This window comes from Trichomonas vaginalis, chromosome IV, assembly GCF_026262505.1.
Source record: "Trichomonas vaginalis G3 chromosome IV, whole genome shotgun sequence".
In the NCBI taxonomy this organism is placed as follows: Eukaryota; Parabasalia; order Trichomonadida; family Trichomonadidae; genus Trichomonas; species Trichomonas vaginalis.
The window spans coordinates 14,309,677-14,331,708 of NC_067206.1; the positions used below are offsets into that span (position 1 = coordinate 14,309,677).

The window sequence follows — 22,032 nt, forward strand, 5'->3', positions numbered from 1 at the left end:
GTGATTCACTTTTGAAATTATATTCACAAAAGAGAATATAAAGTTAGAGATTTTCATAAACTTGAGAATTTTTTTCCTTTATTTGAGTCCTATTTTACAACCTATGAACTTGACTTTTTTTTGCAACCCTATAAATACCCTCAATTTTTTACTTTTGCAACTCAATATGGAGAAATTTTTTCAAATTATAGATCTATTTGAAATACAATAGAGACCAACACTGATATGGAAGTATAGGATATCATAGAGCCTTTATAATGGTAATACTGTGATGGACAAATGCTAAAATTTAACTCAGTTATAATCAAATTTTTGATCTCAGGGATATTGAAAAAGTATGAAGTATCCGAGACTAAAGAGCTTATTTTTTATTAAATTAATAAATCTTTATTTATTCAAGTATTGAACCACCCCATTCAATTACTGTAAATCCGTCTCTTTGGAAATTTGGGATGACTTGAGGCTCAACGTTAAGTTTTTCTGATAATGGATAAAAAACCGCAAAAACTCTTATTAAATTATCAGTTTTTGGACTTATCTGAAGCTGAAATTGCTGATCATAAGTTTCAAATTGAAATGAAACTAATACAAATTCATGTTTCATTACTATTGGTGCCCAATATGTAATAAAATCAGAGATTTCAGTATCATTTAACTTGAATTGTGTCAATTTTTCTTCAAAAAATGAAATGACTTCTGATTTGTGAAGTGAAAATCCTTTGCTAATATCGATATTATTATATCCATCAGCTTCCCAAAATAGATATCTTAAGCTTTTTCCATGATGAATGATTTCTCCTGATGGTCTTCCTGTAACAGTCCAATTATAATTATCATCAAATGGTGGGTAAATAAATGTGAATTTTGCATCTTGAATATTAAGACCTACATTAATTTCACATTCTTCTTTTGGATAAAGATAAATAACTGGCTTGTGAACGCCATGGCTTCGGCACCTGTTACAACGATATTTAATGTAAATCCAAAGCGCTTCTTGGTTTTGAAGAACATTATAAATGCGTTCATCATCTAAAAGAAATTGTGTAAGAGCTGAATCAAGATAAATATTGTCAATATAAATTAAACCAGTCTTCCTCGAATCAATTTTATTGATAATAGCTTTGATCATTTGCTGTTTCTTCCAGTTATTCATAGCAATAATATTATATTCATTTGCATGTTGATCAATAAGTTTGATCTTCATTTAAATTATGATTGACTCAAATTGAATTTTAAATTTGAGAACTTTATTGAAAGCTTTTCAAAATTTTATCCAATCAATATTTATCATGAATAGACCAATAAATTTTACTGATATTTTTCCTATAAAAAATTTGTATGAAAATTGGTGTCAAAATTTTAAATTTAATGTATCAAACAAAATTCAGAACCTATCAACAAATTTTCATTCAATAGTAATAATAGTAAGAATAAAAAATCTTTGGAAAATCCATATATACATATTAATGATGTCATTTGGCTGAAAAACCGTTAGCATGTTCCAAAAAGAATAGTCGTAAACAGTCGATTTTATTTATCAAAAAGTGTCATAAAAAGACTGTCAAAAATCATTTATTTACAATATTTATAATGTAATCCTTAAATAATATCATTCAAAGAAATTAATTATATACAACAAAATTCTTTCAATAAAAATCTCAAATCCAAATCAATTAATTTTTTGAGCAAATAGAGAAAAATGCTCGATCATTGAACTACATTTATGTCATTCAGAAAACACATCAAAAAATATAAAATTATTGGCATTTCAAATCAAGATACGTTAAAAATTATATATTGATGGTATCTATTGTTATTAAAAATCATAAATAATATATGGCGTGATTACAGTTGATATTGGTGAAGAAATATATATAATAATAAAATGTATAATTTCCTATTGTACATTTTGTATATTTCACTATTAAATATATTATTATCTTTGATGTTTGAATAACGAACATATATGTTTTATGTTTAAAATGATCGGGTTTTATGATTTTGCATCTAAATATTAAAATTATGCTTTTATAAAGCTTAGAAACATAATAGCATAATCTCTAGCATAAAAGGCACCAATTTTAAATAGTATAAAAGTATTATTTGTTTAAAAAAAATATGATATTTTGGCATATTCTGAACAGTAATTTTTGAATTTTGAGCCTGAGTCTGGGTTCATCGTTATATTGTAGAGTTATCTTTTGGAAGCAGAATAATTTTTTTTATCGAAGTTATCAAACTTTTGAAGATAAATAAACGCTGCATAAATGATGCAACAAGGATTAATATGGAGTTTTGTTTCTAGGTTAATACAATTTTACTGAATACAGCTATCTGGAAGTGTAATATTTTCGAAAGAATGTTTTTTCATGAGAAAAAAATAACGTATTTTTTTCTTGAAATAAATAACGTATTTAAGGGTATAGTCCACTAAAAATTTTTAAGTTTTGACAATGAAAATAAGCTCTGTGACCATGTAAATATATATCTATGCAAAACGAGAGGTTATGCCATAATTTTTTTAGTTATCAATTTTCCTTTTTTGAGAGAAGTCTCTCAATAATTTGAGAAGAATCTTTGATATAAAGAGATACACATTTGTAGAACGAAGTAAGTGTTTTCCAAACATTTTATATGTTCATCCTGTATAACAATATAAAGCTGCATAGTGCATCTTGTGCGTTTGCTATTTTATGCACTTTTCATTGAGATAATCCCTCTTCTCGGGTGATTTTAACAGTCAACTCAATTTTAAAATAAAGATTTCATCAAAATGATTTCGAAATTCGGATATTGATTATATAAATAGCACTGTTAACATATTTTGGATGAGTAAAAAATACCTTGTTTTGTATGCATTTAGTACACCTTTATTTTTGATTAAAACTATAAAATTTTTATTCCTTATATAATAAAAAAAAAAAAAAAAAAAAAAAAAAAAAAAAGGGAATGGGGCTTCCAGGCACTTCGTGCCTTCTAGCCCACATAAATGAAGTTTTTATTCGGAGGTCTTCCAGGAGCTTTTCACAAATTATATATGTTTTCATGTTTTGTCAAGACTTCTTCGTAAATGTTTTGTCAAGACTTCTTCGTAAATGTTTTGTCAAGACTTCTTCGTAAAATCAGACAAAAATAATGTTTAGGGTAGAAGGTTAGATATAACCTCTTTTCTAACCTCTTTTCTACCCTCTTGAATTTGTCAAGATTTCTTCGTAAATGTTTCGTCACTTTTCTGTCACTTTTTCAGGTAAAAACATTTTTATTATATATATAAAATGAATTTTACAAAACCACCGTTACCCTTCTTTGGAAATAAGAGTAGATGTAAAGATATTCTATTGAGAGAACTTAAGAAACTACCGAATGGTCTAACATTTGTAGATTTGTTCGGTGGAAGTTTCTATATATCCCATTTATGTCATATAATATTCCCAGACTCAAAGATTATATGCAATGACTTCGACAACTATATGGACCGTCTCAAACATATACCAGACACAAACAATATATTGAAAGAGTTAAAAGAAAAGATACCTATAGGTAAGATGGAACGTATACCATTAGATAACAAAAATATGTGAGAGAGGTTTTGAAAAGCAGTATATAGATGTAATATCTGCTAGACTATTATATAGTGGTGCTATAAGAGTTCATGACATTGAAACACTTATGTCAAAAGTTTTATATCTTAACTATACAAATGTTTTCAAAGAGGACATAGAAAAATATATTGAGGGTATAGAGTTTGTGAGATGTCATTGGACAGAGTGTATGAAAAATATAAAGACAAGGAAAATGTTTTCTTATAGTAGACCCACCGTTCTATAACACATGGGATTTTCAATACCAAGTAGACTGGACTTTGAGAGACTTTAGAAACTTTAGACTTTACATAACTGTCCATGCTTTTACTTTACATCCGATAAAAGTGGTTTGGAAACCGTTATGAGATGGTTAGAGGACATACATGACTGATGAGTTTAGATATGACAAGATAGAATATGAGAGAGGTCCTATAAACCGGAGAAAGTGTCATAACAAAGAAATTTTATTAGTAAGTAAATGTGGTTTGAAATAGGACTACTTGTTTTAGGTTTTTTCCATTGTGTCATTATTTATTTGACGTGGCAGAAAGAATAGAGAAATGAAGATGAACCAATGCTGCAAATGTTCAGTATATGTACTCGTAAGAGATATTTTTATTCTAATATTAAATGGACGCACAGAACTTAGCGAATGCACAGCAACCTGGACAACCAAACCCAGAAATATTCCAAATGAAGTTAGAATACAAACTGCAATGGCAAACTATGGTCAAGTGCCAACAGATGTACAAATGCAAACTGCCATGTCAAATGACGGCTTTAGGTTTGCCACCATGGTATGCAAATATGAGATGGAAAGAGTTTTATAACAACCCTGAAGTGGGATATAAACAACTTTATGCAGATGAACGCGAAACAGGAGTTGACCCAGAAATGTTTTCTACCAGAGGAGAAACAGAATGTATGAGCTCCAGTTAAAGAATGCTATGGAACTCAACAGGAAACGTAAGAGACTAGGCGGACATTAGATTTTTACATATAGTAAAATGGGTTTCTTCAGTAAGATAGGAAACTTCTTTCGAAATGTTGGAAGAGGTATATGAATGGAATAAAAACCGTAGGAAGAGGAATTTGGAACGGTGTCAAAATATTGGTAAAAGGGTAGGTCAGTTTGTTGGTATATACCTAAAGACCCTGAACCAGAAGAGCAAGCTCCTGTTATACAACAGCCTGAACCTGCACCACAGTCTAGTTGGCAACCAAATCCAACACCACAACCGGTATATTAAAAAATTATATTTTTACCGTTCGATAGTAGTTGTATATGAAACTAAGTTCTAAGTAAAACGCATGGTATAATGGAATTATTCTTTTTCTTCCATCTGTAGTAAACCATACTTGAAAGTCTGAAATACTTCCACTTGGTGGTTCGTATAACTTTGTAGGTTTTTCGTAAAAGTCATTTGCCAAGCATAAGAAAGTTTTGGGCGCCAGAAAATGAAGCATGAACAATAATAGCAGCTGGGTCGAAAACATCTTTAAATAAATATGGTTCATCTTGCATATCGACTGTAAAATATTTGCTAAAGGAAGTTCGACTTTCTGGTTTAACATTCTTTGCAAATAATACCATGACATTGCAGTGAATTCTGTATATATTTGTTCGTCTTTCTTTGGATTGTCTTCGTAGATTTTGAAATGACACTTGTGAATTTTGTTTGTCATATACAATTCTCACATAAAGTGTGCTCTCGGTATTTGCATATTCATCAGCATATTTTGCATAACATGAATTTATTTATCTTCTATATTTTTTAACGCAGTCTGTAGAGAAGATGAAAGGTCAACTTGTATTAGCTCAATTTCTTCCCACATTTTTCGTTTCCCTTCAGATATATAATCTATATGAAACCTTACAATAAATGGAAAACTTTTATCTTCTACAGACACAAACTTCATTCTACGAAAGCCAATAGCTTTTGTGACAGATGGGTCTCTTAGCCATCTTAATGGGTAGTCAAAACGATAGCCTTCACTTTACGGTCTCTGTCTCAAACTTTTGACCGACATTAGTAAAAGTTCATCTAATGGTTTAGTTGTAGCAACTCTTGAATTTTCTTTTTCTATTGGAAGCATATTTTATCTAGAATAAAAATGTCAAATGAAACAGCGTCTATGAGAGAAATACAACACAACCGACAACTCATTATACAAGCTCTAAATAAGAACACAACAAACTTTTCAAACTATTCTAAGATATCTGAGTCATTGAAAGAAGGAAACTTAAAACTGACATTAAACCCAATGACAGATGAGTTTCTGTTTCAAGACAACAAGAACCATACTGTTTGTATAAATCCAACAAAAGGAACCTTAAACGAGAAACCTATAGATGAACTTCTTTTGAAAGCAGATGTTGACAACAAAGCTGACAAAGAGTATGTAGACGATGCAATAGCAAAAGAAGAAGAAAGAGCTAACAAAGCTTATGCAACAAAAGAGGATGTTGAAAAGAAAGCAGATAAAACATATGTTGACGATGAGTTAGCATGTGTGACTAGTGCGTTAGTGAAGAAGGCATATAAGGAATATGTGGATGAAAAAGACAATGAAATTAAAGAAAGGGTTGACTGGTACCATGAACGGACATCGAAGATTTTAAAAACTAAAGCCGATACAGGATGGGTTTCAGGGTGTTTAGACCTTAAAGCCGACAAGAACCATACACATACCATTGCAAATATTGCAAACTTACAAGAAACCTTAAACAGGAAAAGTGACGTTGGACATACACATACCATTGCAAATATTGCAAACTTACAAGAAAAGTTAGATGACAAAGCTGACAAGAACCATACACATACAAGTTTTACAACTGTTGCTATAGAAAATATTGAAGGAACGGTTGAAGAAACTGGTGGGGATGTATTAGATTGGAAACCTCCTAACTTTCCAGAAGGTTTAACATCGGATAAAAACATAACAACGATGAGATACATTAGATGTAGAGATGTTTATGTCATGGAGGATGAAAATAAAGTTAAATTCACTGCTCAAGATTTATATGACAAGAAAGCAGACAAAAAAGAGCTTCAAACATTAAAGACAGAAATACTTCAAACCATTTACCCGGTTGGTTCTATTTATACGTCAATGAACTCTACCAGACCAGAAGTAGTACTTGGTTTTGGAACTTGGACTCAAATACTCGAAAGTTTTTTGTATTGTGCACACACTCCAAAGAAAACAGGTGGAAGTAAAACGATATCTGTCGACAACTTGCCACCACATAGTCATTCTGGTACAACAAACTTTTCTGGCGACCATAGCCACTCATTAAAGACCACCCATTATACAACTCAGAGTATGAAGCTGGCTATGACGTTTTATCTCCAGATTATAACCATTCAGCAAAAAAGACTTTTCGACAAACTGAACCAGGAGGAAACCACCAACATACTTTTACAACAACATCTACAGGACTAGGTAAAAAATACATGCCACCTTACATGACAGTTTGTGCATGGTATAGAATTGCTTAGTCGTCATTTTCAACTTCTTTAGCATATTCGTCAGGAGTTGTCTTATATTTGTTTGGAACTGTCTTTGAAAGTATACCACCTTGAACCTTAACAAGTTTGAAACGAGGTCTGACAATAGTAGTTTTATCTTCTGCTTGCAGTCTGTACATTTTGCCATGTTTGCCTAAAACTTCATAATATTCTCTTGTATACTTTCTTCTATTTTTACGAACACGAATGTGAGTACCTGTCGAGTTCCCATTGTTGTCATAGTCAATAGTATTTTCATATGGGTCGCGTTTAGGTATTTCTATTTTTACTTTGTCACCTTTCTTAAGTTTGAAGCCTGGCATTCTTTCTTGTTTGTCTCTTTTGACTAAATTATTAAATATATAGTCTTTCTCTAAGTCGGGGTTGTTTTTCATTTCTTCGGGGGAGTGGTTTCCCAAACCTTTTTGTTTACGGCTATTGTAAATATTTAAAACTTGTCTCATCTTTGCCATGGAGAAGTGTCTATATTTGTCGTCATATGACATTTCATTTGCTTCACCACCTTGTGGTTGGTTTAAGTCTCTTAACATTTTTATACAACCGTCAATGACACCAAGAGCAGAATGGTTTTGGTCGACAATGAAATATTGGTTTACATTTTTTGAACGCAGATAGTTTTTAATATCATCTGATTTGAAAGAACTTTCACAGTCAGATGTCAGTTTTGTTGGATGGTATTTGTCAACGAATATTGTCAAAGCTGCTAAGATATCTAAAATATTTTTGGACCATAATGGTATGGCTTCACAGTATCTTGTGTTTTGACCAACAAATATAAACCAGTATGGTGGTCCATCTTCTCTATACCTCGGAATGTTTTCCAAGATATCCATAAACCAAGCATTTGGTGTTGAACTAAAGATTTTTACCATGAGTGCTTTCTTTGTTGCCTTAGAAACATACGGGTCCTTGTTTGAATTCGTCATTTTTTAACCCATAAGAAATGGGTTTATTTGGCGCATTAGCAGGAGTTGCATCCAGATTTTTGCCCGCAGTGGGAACACTAGCCAGAGGTGCATTTGGAATTGGAAGGAAGATTTTGAGTACATTAGGTATACTGAAAGAGAAAGCACAGCCTATTATACAAACTGTACAGAAAGGTTGGGATGTAGCACGAGATGCAACAAATCTTATTCCAAATCCTGAAACAAGAGGAAAAGTTCAAGGATGGATGGACAATGTAGGAAGACAAGCAGGAAACTATTATAACAAAGCAAATGACTACTATAACCAAGCAGGACACTATATGGACCAAGGTGAAAGATTCTTTAACAGAGGATATAACCATGCACAACAATGGGTAAACAATAACCAACCGCAACCACCTCAAACTTGGGGAATGTAAAATTTTTTACTGAGATGAAATGAACAATACAGCATTGAGACAAATGGGTTCAAGATGGATTTGTCGACTTCCAGCAGTTACACAACCACGTGTTTGTCAAGTTCTTCCTATACCTCAGGAAGTTTTAGACCGACTTAAAAAACCTAAACAACCAGTTGAAAACAAACCAAACTAAAATTTTTTACTGAGATGAAATGACCGAAGAAGTTGAAACGGTAGATTTGACACCACAAACAAAAAGTTCAGAACCATTGTCAAAACCTGTCAAAGAACTTACAGATGAAGAGAAAAATTCAATAATAGAAAGTGCCAGGTCTGGAAATACAAACCCTAACTATAAAGTCACTTTTCATAGAAATGGAACGGCTAGTATCTCAAAAAAGAAACAGACTCTCACAAATAAAATATTGAAGTCTGAAGGAGCTTTCGAGACAACAGATGGAAAAGTTTACTTCACTGACCAACAGTTCATTATAGAACATCTCATTGACTTAGAGTCGAAATATTCTAAACTTTACAACAAACACAAAAAGTTGAAAGGAAAACAAAAACAAATGGCATATGATATTTATGAAGATGTTGACGACACAACCATACCTGCAAGTGAGGTAAAGTCAGAGGAACCGAAAAGTGACGAAAAACCGATAGAAGAAGAAAAACCAAAAACTGAAGATAAACCAAAACCAAAGTTTAGTTTCCAAACTAAACCAAGTCAACCTTCATTAGCTGGTATGGGTTGGCGTCAAAGACTTATGGCAGCAGGCGGTTATGTAAAGTAAAGAAAAAAATATTTTTTTATTTTTATAAAAATGCCCCCATATAGAATGGATAGAAAATCTGCTAGAATAAAAGCAGAGTTGCAAAGATATGGTTGGAGAGTTTCGAAAGAAGTTTAAATATAGGAAGGGAAGACCCATAAAAGTCTATGACAAATTGTCTGGTCTTCGCTACGAAATGGATTTGGAAACAGCACGCGCAAATTATCCAAACAGACTAGAGAGGTTAGAAGAAGAACGTCTTATGGACATGCCTTTCGATGTTAGTGAACCTCAAGTTGAAGGACACGACGGCTTTGCCAGATTCTACTGGAAACATGACGAACAATTGCATCCTTTGAGAAGGAAAAAAGGAAAAGGTGAAGACGCACATGCTCCCATGGAAAGAACAAGATATGCATATGAAAAGTATCGTGAAGTTAGAAGTCAAATTACATCTGGTCGAACCTTTACAGTAAACTTTGACGAAGGAAAGAACAAAGAAGGCTTCATGGGAGTACTTGCTGCAATTCAAGACGGAAATAAGAAAGGATACAATCTCAGATTGACCATAACAGATTTGGATGGTCACATTTACTATGCACATGGCAATGTCACAACAGCTGCAATGCTTCTTGACGCTTTCAAGACTACAAAGAGAGAACAAATGGTTGACTCCGACTCAGACATTTTGAATGCAATTGAAGGAATTGCAAGTGTCAAGTTCGAATGGTACCAACCTAACCCTCAAGCAGTCAGACAACATGCTGGATACTTCCCGTTCATAAATAAGTCTGACATTGACTTGACAAGGTATGGAATTTACAATTCAATTGAAACAATTGTCAATGAACCTTGTATTCTTACATGTCTCAGGAACTCTGGTCTTGTTACAGATGAGAAGATGAAGTATCTTGAGTCATGTGTGAAGACAAGGTACATTCTCAGAGGTCAATTGGCAAAAATTGCACCGTTGGCAAATGTCAATATCCGAGTCAACATACCTACAGCTAAAGGTTCTTCACATGACGACTATGTTGTTGACAAAGACTTACCATGGTTGAAGATTGTAATTGTCCACAACCACTTCATGTTGAACGAAAGTCTTACAAACCCATTGTTCGGAAAAGGCAAGTGCAACATTGTCAGAGCTGTAAACATTCTTTTCGAGAAAGGTTTGTTGGAACCAATTCCAGATGACAAGCTGACAGAAACTTTTGTACCAAAAGACGAAACAAACTTTTCATTGTTAGCAAGACCAAAAGTTGTTCCAGACAAAGTTCTAGTACAAAAGAAGTACACAATTCCAAAAGGAGTTGGATTGTTCGGATACCAACCTGAACCAGAAGAACTTCCAATGAGGTTGCAAGAACTTCAAGATGCTATAAACAAACTTCCATTGAGACATCCAATTGACGTCAAATTGTATTGGAGAGCATCTGAGTTAGGTCAGAAGGTTTTATATGAAACAGGTTGCTTCGACGATGTTTATGAGATAACAGGAGAAGTTTCTCAGAAGATAAGAGACTCACTTGAATTTCCACAAACTGGACCATTGGTTGCGACAAGTTCGACTCAGAAAAATATACTATGTCGACCTTAACGCTGCATACATGAGGTTCGTCCAATATATCCCGACTGGAATTCCAAACGAAGATGGTGAGTTCCCAGGAAGGAACTATACAGTTGGAAAAGTCATACAACAACTGTATGATATTAGGAAAGCTTCAAACCCCAAACTTGCAATGACACTCAAATTGCTTATGAATTCGACATGGGGATATTCCATTAAGAAACCTCAAGAGATGAAGAGTAAACATTATGAGAAGGTCGACAACTTTGTTGAAAGGTTTTCTCCTTTTGTTTTGAAGTACGAATTCACTCAAGGTCAAAGTGGCTTAGTAACCACATTAAAACCTATTGTCGAACATTGGTCTTACCCTCAGTTCGCAAAGGCAGTCCTTGACAACTACAACAAATTCTTCTCCGAAGTCAAATCCAAAGTGAAGGTTTACTATGAGAACATTGACGCACTCATGACGAACGAAGAAGGGTACAACAAACTCATTGAAATGGGCATGGTCGGTGAAAAGATGGGTCAATTCAAATTGGACAAAATTTTCACCGAAGTTCATGTCCTCTCGAAGGAAGTACTGGGGCATACTTGAAGACGGCACAGAAATAAAACATTGCATGAAATAAAAAATTTTTATTCGAATTTGAATCGGACAGGTCGAGTTACACCATTCTTGGTCTCAAACTCATATATAACCTGTTTGTATTTTCGTCGACTATGGCACGAGACACAAACATTGACCAAACGGACAAAAAGTGTCATTTCGGATGGTCACGCAGCCAATCGCATTCGAGCACTTCGAAGAAGCCTTACGTTCCAAGGGAGAGGGTGTCTGGTGCAAGGGAGAGGTCATGAGACTCTACGAGCAGTACATCCTCAATGCCTGGGAGGACAAATCGTCCTTGGATTGGCAATTCTACCAACTCCTCTGGGACGACCTCCTACGCAACTGGGATGACGAAAGAGTCCAATTCAAGGTCGGGAACTAATTTCAAATTGACCTTAATTTACATACTTATCCAAATAAACACCTAAATTTACTCGGGGTTTCCCCCTAAAATAAAATTTTTTTACTCTTAGAACCACTCGAGGTTCTCCTTACGGTTGTTGAGCTTGTCACCGTCAATGTGTCTGACCTTCGTCTTCTTGCTGGATTTGGAACCCATTGAATTGCGACAAGCTTGCCCATGGAGATTGAACCGCGATTCCGAAGGTTAAGGTTCAAGTGTCCCAAGTTGTTGAGGACTGGGGTAAGAACCTTGCCTGTCTCCTTGTTGCGGATTTGGTATGGGTAGGGTTGGGAAATTTCGTAAGTGTCATCGGCAACAAGGGTTGCCCAAACTTCCTTTCTTCGTGTTTCTCTTCTTCTTCCTCTTCTTCTTCGTGTTTCTCTTCTTCCTCGACAATTCCTTCTTCAATTTGGTACTCACGAATTACGGTGTTGGAGGTTCTGTCCTTTCCGAGTACCTTCCAGATGGCGTCTATCTCTTCGAAGAAACGGTAGATGAGTCTGGCAAGGTCTCGGTTCTCTCTCGCGTAAATGCGCAAGGTTTCCGTCAAATCATTCAGGCATTTCTCATTGGAAGCTTGGTTCATGAGGACATCGGCTTTGAGCTTGGTCATCTCTTCCATAAGACTACTTTGGAGAGTCTTAACGGTGTTTGTCAGATGAGCTTTCAAATTCAAAATTTGAATTTGAACTGGGCGCTTGTCTGGCAACATTGAAAGGACATCTGCCATTGTGTTCGGCTTCGGTGCTTGTTCGGACATCGAAAAAATGAAGTGGTTTGAGAATGACGGTTTTACTTCAAAAAGCTTGTTATGACGGTTAAGTCATACAACAAGTTTAAAATAATATCTTGTTCTTCTTCTGAACGTTTGTTGTCTCTTCCGATAAAAGTTTCGAACATGAGAACCAAAAAACGTTTTTTGAGATTGCGGAAGAGTTCAGGCAAACGTTCATATTCTGGATATGTTGGGAGCAGTTCAAAACATCTGAGCTGACTTTCGGACAAAATTGGGACAATGTCAGAAAATTCATCTTTGGTCGGACTGCTTGAAGGTAAGTCCCTTACATGTAAGTAGCTCTGGTAAAGTCTTCTCATTTCTGCTAACTTTTGGAGTATAGCTTCGTAGTTTAGAAGTTTTAATTTTAATTGTCTTATTCCACTCTTGACATCTAAACGGTAACTATCCATGAGGTCAAGAGTAGCTTTGGTAGCTTTAAGTGGAGCTATCTGTTCCTTGACTCTGCAATTTTGGTTGCAATTGTGGTTTGAGCTCCTTCAAGTTCGCCGTCTATGTCGTTCTCAACGCCTTCAACCATGGCTTGAAACTCTTCATCGGTCCATTGAGATTGGTGTGGGACGAATTTAACTTGCTTCATTCAAAAAATGAAAAAAATGTTTTTACTCAAAGCGTGCCATGTATATGGCTATAAGAAACTTACCAGAAGGCTTCTTCTTCACATGAGTCTTTGGCAACTTGAGTGTTGGTGTTGGAGTTCTTGGGGGAGGTGGCTCTGAAATTTCAAATCTCTCTCGAGCGCAACAACAGATGTCAGAATAACATTCCCCACTGTCCTTCTTGCCACCATAAACTGTGTATTGACCAAACTTGCATTTACAGGAAGACCGGTCAATACAAGGTTCACAGTTGAAATAGTTGTACACAAACCTGTTGAGTACGAGTGTGAGTAAAAACATAAAAAAAGTGAAGTTAAACGATAAGGTTTACTGAACTGGTTGGATGTCGCCTTCACAGGTTATGTAGAACGGCTGACCCGAGAAGTGAAGGAGAGACTGAATTGCCAATTTCATATGGGGTAGGGGGTTCTCCTTGTTTGGTATTTTTATCCAAGGACGTTTGTTTAGGAACTTAACAAGAGCTTCTCTTTTGGCGTCCTTTATGCCATCGTAGGCTGTCCCGTCTGGTATTTGAATTGGAATTCCAGTCGAAGTCTCGAGCTGAAGTGTAGACCTTCCAGAAATAGTGGTGAACTTGACCTTGGGCTTCATTACCCTGCGCAAGTACTGCTTAACAACTTCATTTATCTCTATAAGGTAAATTGCCTCGTCAAATCCTTCTGGTATTCCGAGTCCTTCCATCCGACAGGAAAATATTTTCCCGACAACTGGAAAAAATTTTCCGGACAAAGGGAAAAATTTTTCCTTCCGACAGGAAGAACTCTTCCAGTTGTCCGTCCGTAAACCATTCAAATTTTCGAAAATTGAGAACTTTTTGGTCGAACTTCAGGAAAAATTTTTCCTTCCAACAGAAAAAGTTCTTCCTTCCGACAGGAAAAGTTCTTCCTTCCGACAGGACACAAACGGATGACTGACGTTCCTCTTCCTGAATGCCTTCCCAAACCAGAAGAACCGAAAGCTGCAGAACCACAACAGTCTCCTCAGCAACCTCAGTTCCAGCAAGTCCCTCCGATTTACTACCAATTTCCACCTCAAGGTTACTACCAATTTCCACTACAAGGCTTCCCGAACTACCCTCCTCAGCCTATGCCTTACTTCCCCAACCCTTGGATGTTCCAGCAAGCTCCACCCCAGCAATTCCAATCTCAATCCAAATCGAAGAGAGACCAAGAGTTCGAAGAAGGTCTGAACCGCTTACGCAAAGATTATGCCACAGCCCCTATGGAAGACGACAGGCTTTCAGTCTCTTCCCTCAAATCGACCGATTCGACTCGTACCACAGATTCGGTTCGTGACCGTGAAGACTACCTCAAGCAGTCTGAGAGACTCTTCATCCTACAATCATTTACAGTTGGAGCTCTCAAGAACATGCGCAATTACGAAGGTCAGACACCAGCTGGAGACCGCAAAACAGACGTACTCGCAAGAGCAGTCCAACTGGTCAAAACAAAGACTGAGATAGTCGACTTCATTCTTGCAGCTTGCCCATACAAGTAAAAAAATAAACAATTACGAGTTAAACTTTTTACTCTTTCTTTTCTGAGTTGTTTAGAGCTGGTTTCTCTTGTAGGAACCTTTCGTACTCTTCCATGGTCATGTAATTGCGAATTTGGTACGCAATTCCAGGTTCGTTGTTTTTGAACCTTACGTATGTAACGCTTCCATCCTCCTCAGGGAAGTAAGCTGCTAACATCTGACCAAGTTTTCTCGGTGACTCGGAGCTCATTAAAAATGTCACTTTTTAAACGTTAAGTTTTTAGTCTTATTTTACCCTTTGTTTACCCTTTGTTTGTCAATGTAGTATTGGAGTGCAATTTCTCCAAATTCTCTGTGTCGGAGTTCTTCAGCATTTTCCAAGGTGTTCCTGGAGAACTCAAAGAAGTTGTCAAGAAGATACTGCCATGCTGCTCTTCTGAGTTCGTCGGTATTTTGGAAGTGTTGCACCTTCGAGTCTTCGGACATGAAAAAATAACACTTTTTCTATTAAACCGTTTTCTAACATGGTCTAAAACTCTTGAATTTTCATGAAATTTACACCAAAAATATAATTTATGTTAGAATGTTAGATCTAACATGTTTTCTAACACGTTTTCTAACATGGTCTAAAACTCTTGAATTTTCATGAAATTTACACCAAAAATATAATTTATGTTAGAATGTTAGATCTAACATGTTTTCTAACACGTTTTCTAACATGGTCTAAAACTCTCGAAATTCATGAGTTTTGACACTTTCACAAAAAACATAAAAAATAAAGTTGGTTTTTTTAAAAAAATATTTTTTTATTTTTATTGTAAGAACATGTTAGCAACTACAGCACCAAACTCGCTAGTTATGAACCCAACTTCAATGTTAGTAGAGATGAAAAGCTTCATTCCTTCTTCATATACTTTCGAAACAAAAATCCAGAAGATAAAGCAGGAATTGTTAACAAGTAATTTAGACTGTAGTGCGAAAGATGAAACAAATGAACAGTATCTTTATGAAATGCAGGACATTATTGACCATTTACCCAAATTGCCTGAAATCCAACAACAAAAACTAACCATTCCCGAATTTGACGAAATAGAAGTCAAAGCAACTGACTCAGTAGAAATAAAGAAGTTCATACGAAAGGTAAATTATGAATTCCTTGGTTTTCATTGCAACCATAAGGTTATGGACAAAGATTGCGACATGGTATATAAGAACATCTCTGACCTTTACAAATCCGAAGAATTTAAGACCTACGACAACTTTGTTTCATTAGTTGCAAAATGTGTTTGGGAAATAAGAGATAAAGATAGTAGGGGTAAGGTATGGAACGAACAAATAAAACCCGCTATGTTCGAGATGAAGAAAACCATTGACGCCTTGGTCATACTTGCAGGTAAGGTTTCAGAATATAACGCAAAAATGAACCCGCAATGTTCAAAATGTAAAGCAGCAATGAGGAAATATAACTACTCCGTCAAAGAGATAGAACGTATGCGAAACGACTATGCAGATTTAAAGAAAGAAGCAGAAAAACCAGCAGAAGATAAAATGAACATGTTAGAATTTCTGAACAAAAACTATCCAACCGCTAACGATTTCCTTCTTTCAGATGTCAAGAAGAAGTATAAAGAAACTTTCGGTATCGTTAAAACTTTTGACATACTGACAGAAGAAATAGAAGCTACGAAATTGTTTAGAGTCATGAACCATCGCAACATATACCATGTAAAACGCTTGTAAATAGTTATGTTAGAAAACATGTTAGAAAACATGTTAGATCTAACATTCTAACATAAACATTATTTTTATTGAATTCCGTATGAAATTTCATGAATTTTGTATGTTTTAGACCATGTTAGAAAACATGTTAGAAAACATGTTAGATCTAACATTCTAACATAAACATTATTTTTATTGAATTCCGTATGAAATTTCATGAATTTCCTCATATGCTTGCTTCCCTCGGAAAACCGAGAGAAGAACAGCGAGTAGTGAAAAAACCCTGGTCGCCAAAACTCTTTATTTTTATTGACTTTTTACAATTTGAACTTTGTTTGCGTAGATATGAATTCTGAAAGAAGTATGAGGGTCTTGTATGACTTTGTACTTCTCCCATAGTTCATGTCTGTCAAACTTACCTGCCATGGACTCTTTCATAAGTTCCATGAAATCGTCTTCGGACAATCCAGGGAAAAGTATAATGTCAGTAAGTATTCTTTTAACATCCTTACTTAAACTCTTTGCTGTCTGTACACAAATGACAACTGAGATGTTAAAGTGTCTGAGCTTCTTAAGAATTCGACACATATCTTGTTCTCTGTTCTTTAACAAAGGATGAGAGGCGAAATCATCTAAGATAAGAAGACATCTATGAGGGTAAGTCTTCCAATCGTAAGATTGCAATTTCTTCGAAATGTATTCTATCTCTTTCTGTTTGTTTCTGAAGTGTTTCTTCTCTAATATTCTCTGCATTTCCTCATTTGGGTCTTTAAACTTAGAATTTATATACTCATTTATAGCATTATACTTCAAAACTCTTCTTTGATACTTCTTTATCCAATCTAACAACTCAGTATCCTTTATACATACTAACTTAGACTTCTTTATAATATCTTTGAACGAATTGACGGTTTGGTCAAATTGACCAGAAGTACTACAAATAACAACTAACTCATAGAATGGGTTCTTCTCATCTAGTTCTTGTTGTTGTGCAGCCATTTTAAGATAAGTGAAAGTCTTACCCGACCCAGGTGGTGCGATTAGACCTGTTATACCATTCTGAGCAAATAAGAACTTGTCATGTATAGGCTTTATCTGAGCATTTTCTAACTTCCTCTTGTTCTTCTTCAAAACATTCTCAAATTTTTTGTCAATGTCAGCAAACTTTTTTTCTAACATATTTTTAGAAAAATTAAAATTTTTATCTTTTTGAAAATGTCTAGCGATTTCGCTATCTATATTCGAGACAAACTTTTTGACAGCAAAACATCTGTCGACCATAAAATCTTACATAGTGTAAACAAGAAAGGTGAATTTGTTCTAAAGTTCTGTTTCTGGGAATATGACAAGAACCATAAAACATTACAAAGAGCAGTCTTAAAATTTGTCAATGACAGACTTGTTGACAGAGATGACGCCGATTGGAAAGATGAAGTCCAACAAAAGTTCTTAGAATGCAAAGAAGGCACATGCGCTGTTCTTGAAGATGAAATAGAAAACAGAATAGAAGAGCTATTAAAGGACAAAGAACTTTTACATAAATATGGTTCTGAGAAATTTGACATAACTCCACCAGAGAAGAAGAAGAAGAAGAGAGAAAAGAAAGAAAAGAAAGTAGAAGAAGAGAAGAAAGAACCAGAGCCAGAGAAGAAGAAATTTGACATGTAAAAATAAAATTTTATTTTTAGAACATTTCTGGGTCAATGTCAATGTTCTCTTCCTCTTTAGGAGCAAACACCGGCTTAGACTCTAAAATCTTTTTACCTAATTTACCTTGAACTTCAACTATCTTAGACTCATAATATTCATAGTCGTCTGCTTTCTTTGGTTCATAAGGTATAACAAGTTTGTATGCTTTGCCTTCTTTAAGGTTTGAGAACCTTCTGTCAAAATTTTCCTTGACTGTTAACAAACCTTCTATGTCTAAGTCTTCAAATTTCGCACCATTTTTAGTCACAATAGCAAACTTAACTGGTTCGATGTTCCAAACTTTGTCAAATGTAGACTTTTCAAAATGGTAGAAGTAAACATTCAAATATGTGAATGGGTCTAGTTCTTCTTTAAGTCCTGACATATATTTGTTGACTGAAATATATTTCGTCATCTTTTCTATCGGATAAAAAAATATTTTTTTTAAATTTACTCAGAAAAATTTTTCTTTGTATATACGCCGTTCTGTATATCTAAAAGACTTTTGACATTTGCCAAGAATGTTCGTTTAGACGCTGTCATATAACCATACTCTTGACAATACTGTTTATACGAATCGTACAATGACCTTTCATCTAAACACTCAAAGTCAGTTTCATCTATGAACAGTTCATATACACTCTTGTTTGCTTCTAACAATGTTTGTCTCTCTTCGGTATGTGGAATTTGTCTTGGATTGAACTTAGAAATATCTAATGTCATGAAATATGAGAACAAGTGGTTGTAAAAGTTAGGTGTCAAAGTTTCTGCTAAGTCGTCAAAATATTCTGTATCTTGCATATGAGAATCTGACGTTCTGACAACTACATATCTTCTGTCAGAACTTTCTAACTTCATCGGAACGGCGTTGTTTGAAACCATGATGAAATTTGCAACATTTTCACAAACTCTTTGGTCTCTATATTTTCTTTCAACAACTCCAACTTTGTCTGTTATAAGACTCTTCAAAGCATCTGAGTTTAAAACCTTTGTTGTATCTATACTTTGAAGTTCATTGCAAACTATAAGTTTCATATTCTCTATTGAAGAGTTAAATTTACCGCAGATGTTTTCTAAGTTTGTCATATTCGGGTTCGAATAACCTTCTAACAGTTTGCATAAGATATCTGTAAAGAAAGTGTTCTTACCGTTCCTTGTTTTCCAATTATGATGAGAGCAGTTTCATTTTTAGCACTTGGATGTTGTAAGATGTTTGCAAACCAACATAAGATATACTCATAGACTCTTTCGTTTCCATTGCATATAATTTCTTTGACATGGTCTAACCAAGCTTCTATAATATTTTCTTTCCATTCTACTTGTTCATATTTATATCCAGTGAAGATAGAATAGAAGTTTGGAGAAGGTGTATAGAACTTTATACCACGAACTGAAAAATCTTCTAACTTTGACAATAAGATATCCCAAGCATCTAACATCTTCATGCCAACTTGTACGACTTTTATTTTCTTAAGTTTCTGTCTACATTCTTGTTCTGAAACTATTGTTGCTCTTGGTTTGTTAAAGACAACATCCCATTCTTTCATGACATAACATTCTGGGGCAGAGTCGACATAAATGACTAAACGTTTCAAATTCTCGACTGCTTTGTTATAGTCTCTAAATGGACACATATTTCTGAATGCTTGGAAGTCATAAAAATCTGAAACATCTATTCTGTACATTTTTATAAAAATAAAAAAAATATTATTTTTTTATTCTTGACTTTGTTGTTCCATTTGTTGCATTTGTTGTTCTTGAGCTATTTGTTGTTGAAGTTGTTCTTGTAATACAATACTTTCACCAGTTGCATCTTCCAATTCGAAACTTTCTGCCGTCATTGACAAATACATAGGACATAAAAGTTTTACAGGAACAAAGTTTGCGTCAACTAAGGTTAAGTTTATGTTTGCTAAAGTGTTTGAGTTTACTAAAGCTGAAAACTCTGCATTCGAATGAACAATAGGCAAACCAGCAGAGAAAGTGTTGTTTATACGCATGAGTATCTTTTGGTCATAGTAGTTTCTGTCGACATTCGAATAACACTTTGAACCTAAGTTTGAAACAATATATAAATTGGTGTACTTAAAGTCAATGGAATAGACATTCCTTGTATGACACCTTTTCCTGTTATAGGAAACTGTTGGTAGTAAAAACCAGATATAAGTTTTGTATTATAGCTCATATCGTTTATAGTAAACTCAGTCGGACATCCAAACATAATGAAACCTGCTCTAGTTGCAGCACATGTTACATCCGTCCTTAAAGTATTAAATAAGTCAACAAAACCTGTTGGTGGTATATCTGAGTAAGTATCTTCAAAGAAGTATTTTTTACCATTCACAACAACAAAGTCTTCTGGTGTCAAAAGAGCAAAACAGGCTTTAGTCGTCATTGTGTTTAAGGTTAGTTTACAATATCGTCCTTGAGGACTTTGTAAGTTTGTTGTTATAGAATTATATGACTCAGGGTTTTTAGTCGTAATAGTATAAACCATATGTCTTCTGCCATTTACTTAGCAAATAAATTTTAATGAAATGTTGTGGTCGTCAAATATTTTTATGACGTCTGGGAAACTATATTTTAAGTTCAACGTTTCACCTCCTTTCATAACGTATATCTTGTCAATGACATTATATGAAACACCACAGCAACTAACGGGTTCTATTTCTTTGATGTTTATATCGTCTGCCTCTGTCAAAAGTTTCAATAGTTCTTTCAAAACTTCATGAGGTGCAATGACATATGAGTTCACTTTTACAGGGTTGTGTTCGACCAAGTTTAACATTATACCCAAAGCTTGACAAATCTTCTCCTGAGTTTTAAGTTTGTCTTTAAGTTGTTGGTAGTCGTTTCGAATATCTGCAACAGAACTTAAGTCTCTGCTAACTTCAGGGTATGTTGGTTGTTCTTTTACAGGAACTATTGTTATACCATCTTCGTCTTCGTATGGTTTCCCCACTTCAACATCTCTTTCTTTGACATTGACAACAACACTTTGACTGTTTGTTTGAGTTGGTGAATTTAACTTCACATCTGCCACCGCCATTAAACCTTTTGAAACACTTACGCTTCTATTTTTCGGAAATGACATTTTACTTAGAATAAAAAGATGGACGTATTTGAGTATCTCTTCGAATTGAAGCAAACAAAGTTTACACACACAAACAATACAAATTCATTGACAGAATAGTTCTTTACACAAACAATGGAAAATGTTATAGAATAGCAGTCTTTGCTGAACCAAAATATTTTCATAAAGCAAAGAAAGTTGGTATAACTGAAATGGTGAAAGTTCTTGAAGCAGACAAAAATATAACAACAAAACTGACAGATATTTCTAAAGGTAAGTTTATAATACAATTTATGTCAAAACTGGCGTACTGTCAATATTTGACGGAGAGAAGTCAGTTCAAGAACAACTTACTGACCTGCTGCCAAAATCTGCTCGATGGAAGCTGTCGTTATGCCAATCTGAGGAGCCCCAGCAGGTTTCATCGAACGAATCTTCAAAAGAGCATCTTCCGTGAAAAGTGCTATTGGTTTTGTAAACTTCTTTGCTTTCAATTCATCTGGACCGTCTCTGTCACCAGTATATTGTATTTGAACTGTACCAACAGTTGAAATACCACCCATAAAGTCTTCTGAGTCAGCAAATGGAATGCCAAGCCAAAAGTTTGAACGGTCTCCATTTGTATATTGAGTTTTTTGAGCTCCTGTATGAGTCCATACTTTCACATATGGCATAATAGAACTTTGCATTTCAGGGTTAATGGTTGTTGTGAAGTTGTTGTTAAAGTTCATAGCATCTAATGTCAAGTTGTATGACCTCATATCCTCAACTGTAGAATATTCTTCTCTTGGATAGTATTTGCCATCTATGTTTATATGGTATTTAATACCAGGGTTGTAGAAGCAAGAATAGTCAT

General features: G+C 34.7%; 14 protein-coding genes and 4 pseudogenes across 18 annotated transcripts, besides 4 other annotated features; 6 read left to right on the forward strand and 12 right to left on the reverse strand.

Moving 5' to 3' along the window:
• Positions 1–391: 391 nt before the first annotated feature.
• Positions 392–1,204, reverse strand: TVAGG3_0090170 (uncharacterized protein; the record flags this gene model as incomplete). Its single annotated transcript, XM_001320844.1, has 1 exon — positions 392–1,204. One exon carries the CDS (start codon positions 1,202–1,204, stop codon positions 392–394), a length of 813 nt encoding a protein of 270 aa, XP_001320879.1.
• A 1,214-nt stretch (positions 1,205–2,418) lies between these two features.
• Positions 2,419–2,440: a mobile genetic element.
• Positions 2,419–2,440: a terminal%2Cinverted (terminal inverted repeat of Kolobok-1_TV transposon ID:TVAGG3_0013400).
• A 3,658-nt stretch (positions 2,441–6,098) lies between these two features.
• Positions 6,099–10,325: a mobile genetic element.
• TVAGG3_0090200 (uncharacterized protein) lies at positions 7,444–8,043 on the reverse strand (the record flags this gene model as incomplete). The annotated part of the gene is made up of 1 exon (XM_051222415.1): positions 7,444–8,043. A coding segment is annotated over one exon (600 nt), but the record flags the coding sequence as incomplete, so codon positions are not given.
• TVAGG3_0090210 (uncharacterized protein) lies at positions 8,061–8,462 on the forward strand (the record flags this gene model as incomplete). Its single annotated transcript, XM_051222416.1, has 1 exon — positions 8,061–8,462. The coding sequence occupies one exon, from the start codon at positions 8,061–8,063 to the stop codon at positions 8,460–8,462; it is 402 nt and encodes a 133-aa protein (XP_051107402.1).
• On the forward strand, positions 8,482–8,637 carry TVAGG3_0090220 (uncharacterized protein; the record flags this gene model as incomplete). Its single annotated transcript, XM_051222417.1, has 1 exon — positions 8,482–8,637. One exon carries the CDS (start codon positions 8,482–8,484, stop codon positions 8,635–8,637), a length of 156 nt encoding a protein of 51 aa, XP_051107403.1.
• TVAGG3_0090230 (phage tail repeat-like family) lies at positions 8,876–9,241 on the forward strand (the record flags this gene model as incomplete). Its single annotated transcript, XM_051222418.1, has 1 exon — positions 8,876–9,241. A coding segment is annotated over one exon (366 nt), but the record flags the coding sequence as incomplete, so codon positions are not given.
• TVAGG3_0090240 lies at positions 9,287–9,794 on the forward strand (annotated as a pseudogene). The gene has a single exon. A coding segment is annotated over exon 1 (508 nt).
• A 1,544-nt stretch (positions 10,326–11,869) lies between the features above and the next one.
• Positions 11,870–12,563, reverse strand: TVAGG3_0090250 (annotated as a pseudogene). The gene has a single exon. A coding segment is annotated over exon 1 (694 nt).
• Positions 12,564–12,779: 216 nt separating this feature from the next.
• Positions 12,780–13,179, reverse strand: TVAGG3_0090260 (annotated as a pseudogene). The gene has a single exon. A coding segment is annotated over exon 1 (400 nt).
• A 22-nt stretch (positions 13,180–13,201) lies between these two features.
• On the reverse strand, positions 13,202–13,498 carry TVAGG3_0090270 (uncharacterized protein; the record flags this gene model as incomplete). Its single annotated transcript, XM_051222419.1, has 1 exon — positions 13,202–13,498. One exon carries the CDS (start codon positions 13,496–13,498, stop codon positions 13,202–13,204), a length of 297 nt encoding a protein of 98 aa, XP_051107405.1.
• Positions 13,499–13,525: 27 nt separating this feature from the next.
• Positions 13,526–13,798, reverse strand: TVAGG3_0090280 (uncharacterized protein; the record flags this gene model as incomplete). The annotated part of the gene is made up of 1 exon (XM_051222420.1): positions 13,526–13,798. A coding segment is annotated over one exon (273 nt), but the record flags the coding sequence as incomplete, so codon positions are not given.
• A 327-nt stretch (positions 13,799–14,125) lies between these two features.
• Positions 14,126–14,716, forward strand: TVAGG3_0090290 (uncharacterized protein; the record flags this gene model as incomplete). The annotated part of the gene is made up of 1 exon (XM_001289598.2): positions 14,126–14,716. One exon carries the CDS (start codon positions 14,126–14,128, stop codon positions 14,714–14,716), a length of 591 nt encoding a protein of 196 aa, XP_001289599.2.
• A 28-nt stretch (positions 14,717–14,744) lies between these two features.
• On the reverse strand, positions 14,745–14,945 carry TVAGG3_0090300 (uncharacterized protein; the record flags this gene model as incomplete). Its single annotated transcript, XM_051222421.1, has 1 exon — positions 14,745–14,945. The coding sequence occupies one exon, from the start codon at positions 14,943–14,945 to the stop codon at positions 14,745–14,747; it is 201 nt and encodes a 66-aa protein (XP_051107407.1).
• Positions 14,946–14,986: 41 nt separating this feature from the next.
• Positions 14,987–15,181, reverse strand: TVAGG3_0090310 (uncharacterized protein; the record flags this gene model as incomplete). Its single annotated transcript, XM_051222422.1, has 1 exon — positions 14,987–15,181. The coding sequence occupies one exon, from the start codon at positions 15,179–15,181 to the stop codon at positions 14,987–14,989; it is 195 nt and encodes a 64-aa protein (XP_051107408.1).
• Positions 15,182–15,522: 341 nt separating this feature from the next.
• Positions 15,523–22,032: part of a mobile genetic element that runs on past the window's edge.
• TVAGG3_0090330 (organellar and viral DNA polymerase type B) lies at positions 15,878–16,435 on the forward strand (the record flags this gene model as incomplete). Its single annotated transcript, XM_051222423.1, has 1 exon — positions 15,878–16,435. One exon carries the CDS (start codon positions 15,878–15,880, stop codon positions 16,433–16,435), a length of 558 nt encoding a protein of 185 aa, XP_051107409.1.
• On the reverse strand, positions 18,099–18,488 carry TVAGG3_0090340 (protein of unknown function, DUF4108 family; the record flags this gene model as incomplete). Its single annotated transcript, XM_051222424.1, has 1 exon — positions 18,099–18,488. One exon carries the CDS (start codon positions 18,486–18,488, stop codon positions 18,099–18,101), a length of 390 nt encoding a protein of 129 aa, XP_051107410.1.
• Positions 18,554–19,548, reverse strand: TVAGG3_0090350 (annotated as a pseudogene). The gene has a single exon. A coding segment is annotated over exon 1 (995 nt).
• TVAGG3_0090360 (protein of unknown function, DUF4106 family) lies at positions 20,768–21,152 on the reverse strand (the record flags this gene model as incomplete). The annotated part of the gene is made up of 1 exon (XM_051222425.1): positions 20,768–21,152. A coding segment is annotated over one exon (385 nt), but the record flags the coding sequence as incomplete, so codon positions are not given.
• Positions 21,527–21,865, reverse strand: TVAGG3_0090370 (protein of unknown function, DUF4106 family; the record flags this gene model as incomplete). Its single annotated transcript, XM_051222426.1, has 1 exon — positions 21,527–21,865. One exon carries the CDS (start codon positions 21,863–21,865, stop codon positions 21,527–21,529), a length of 339 nt encoding a protein of 112 aa, XP_051107412.1.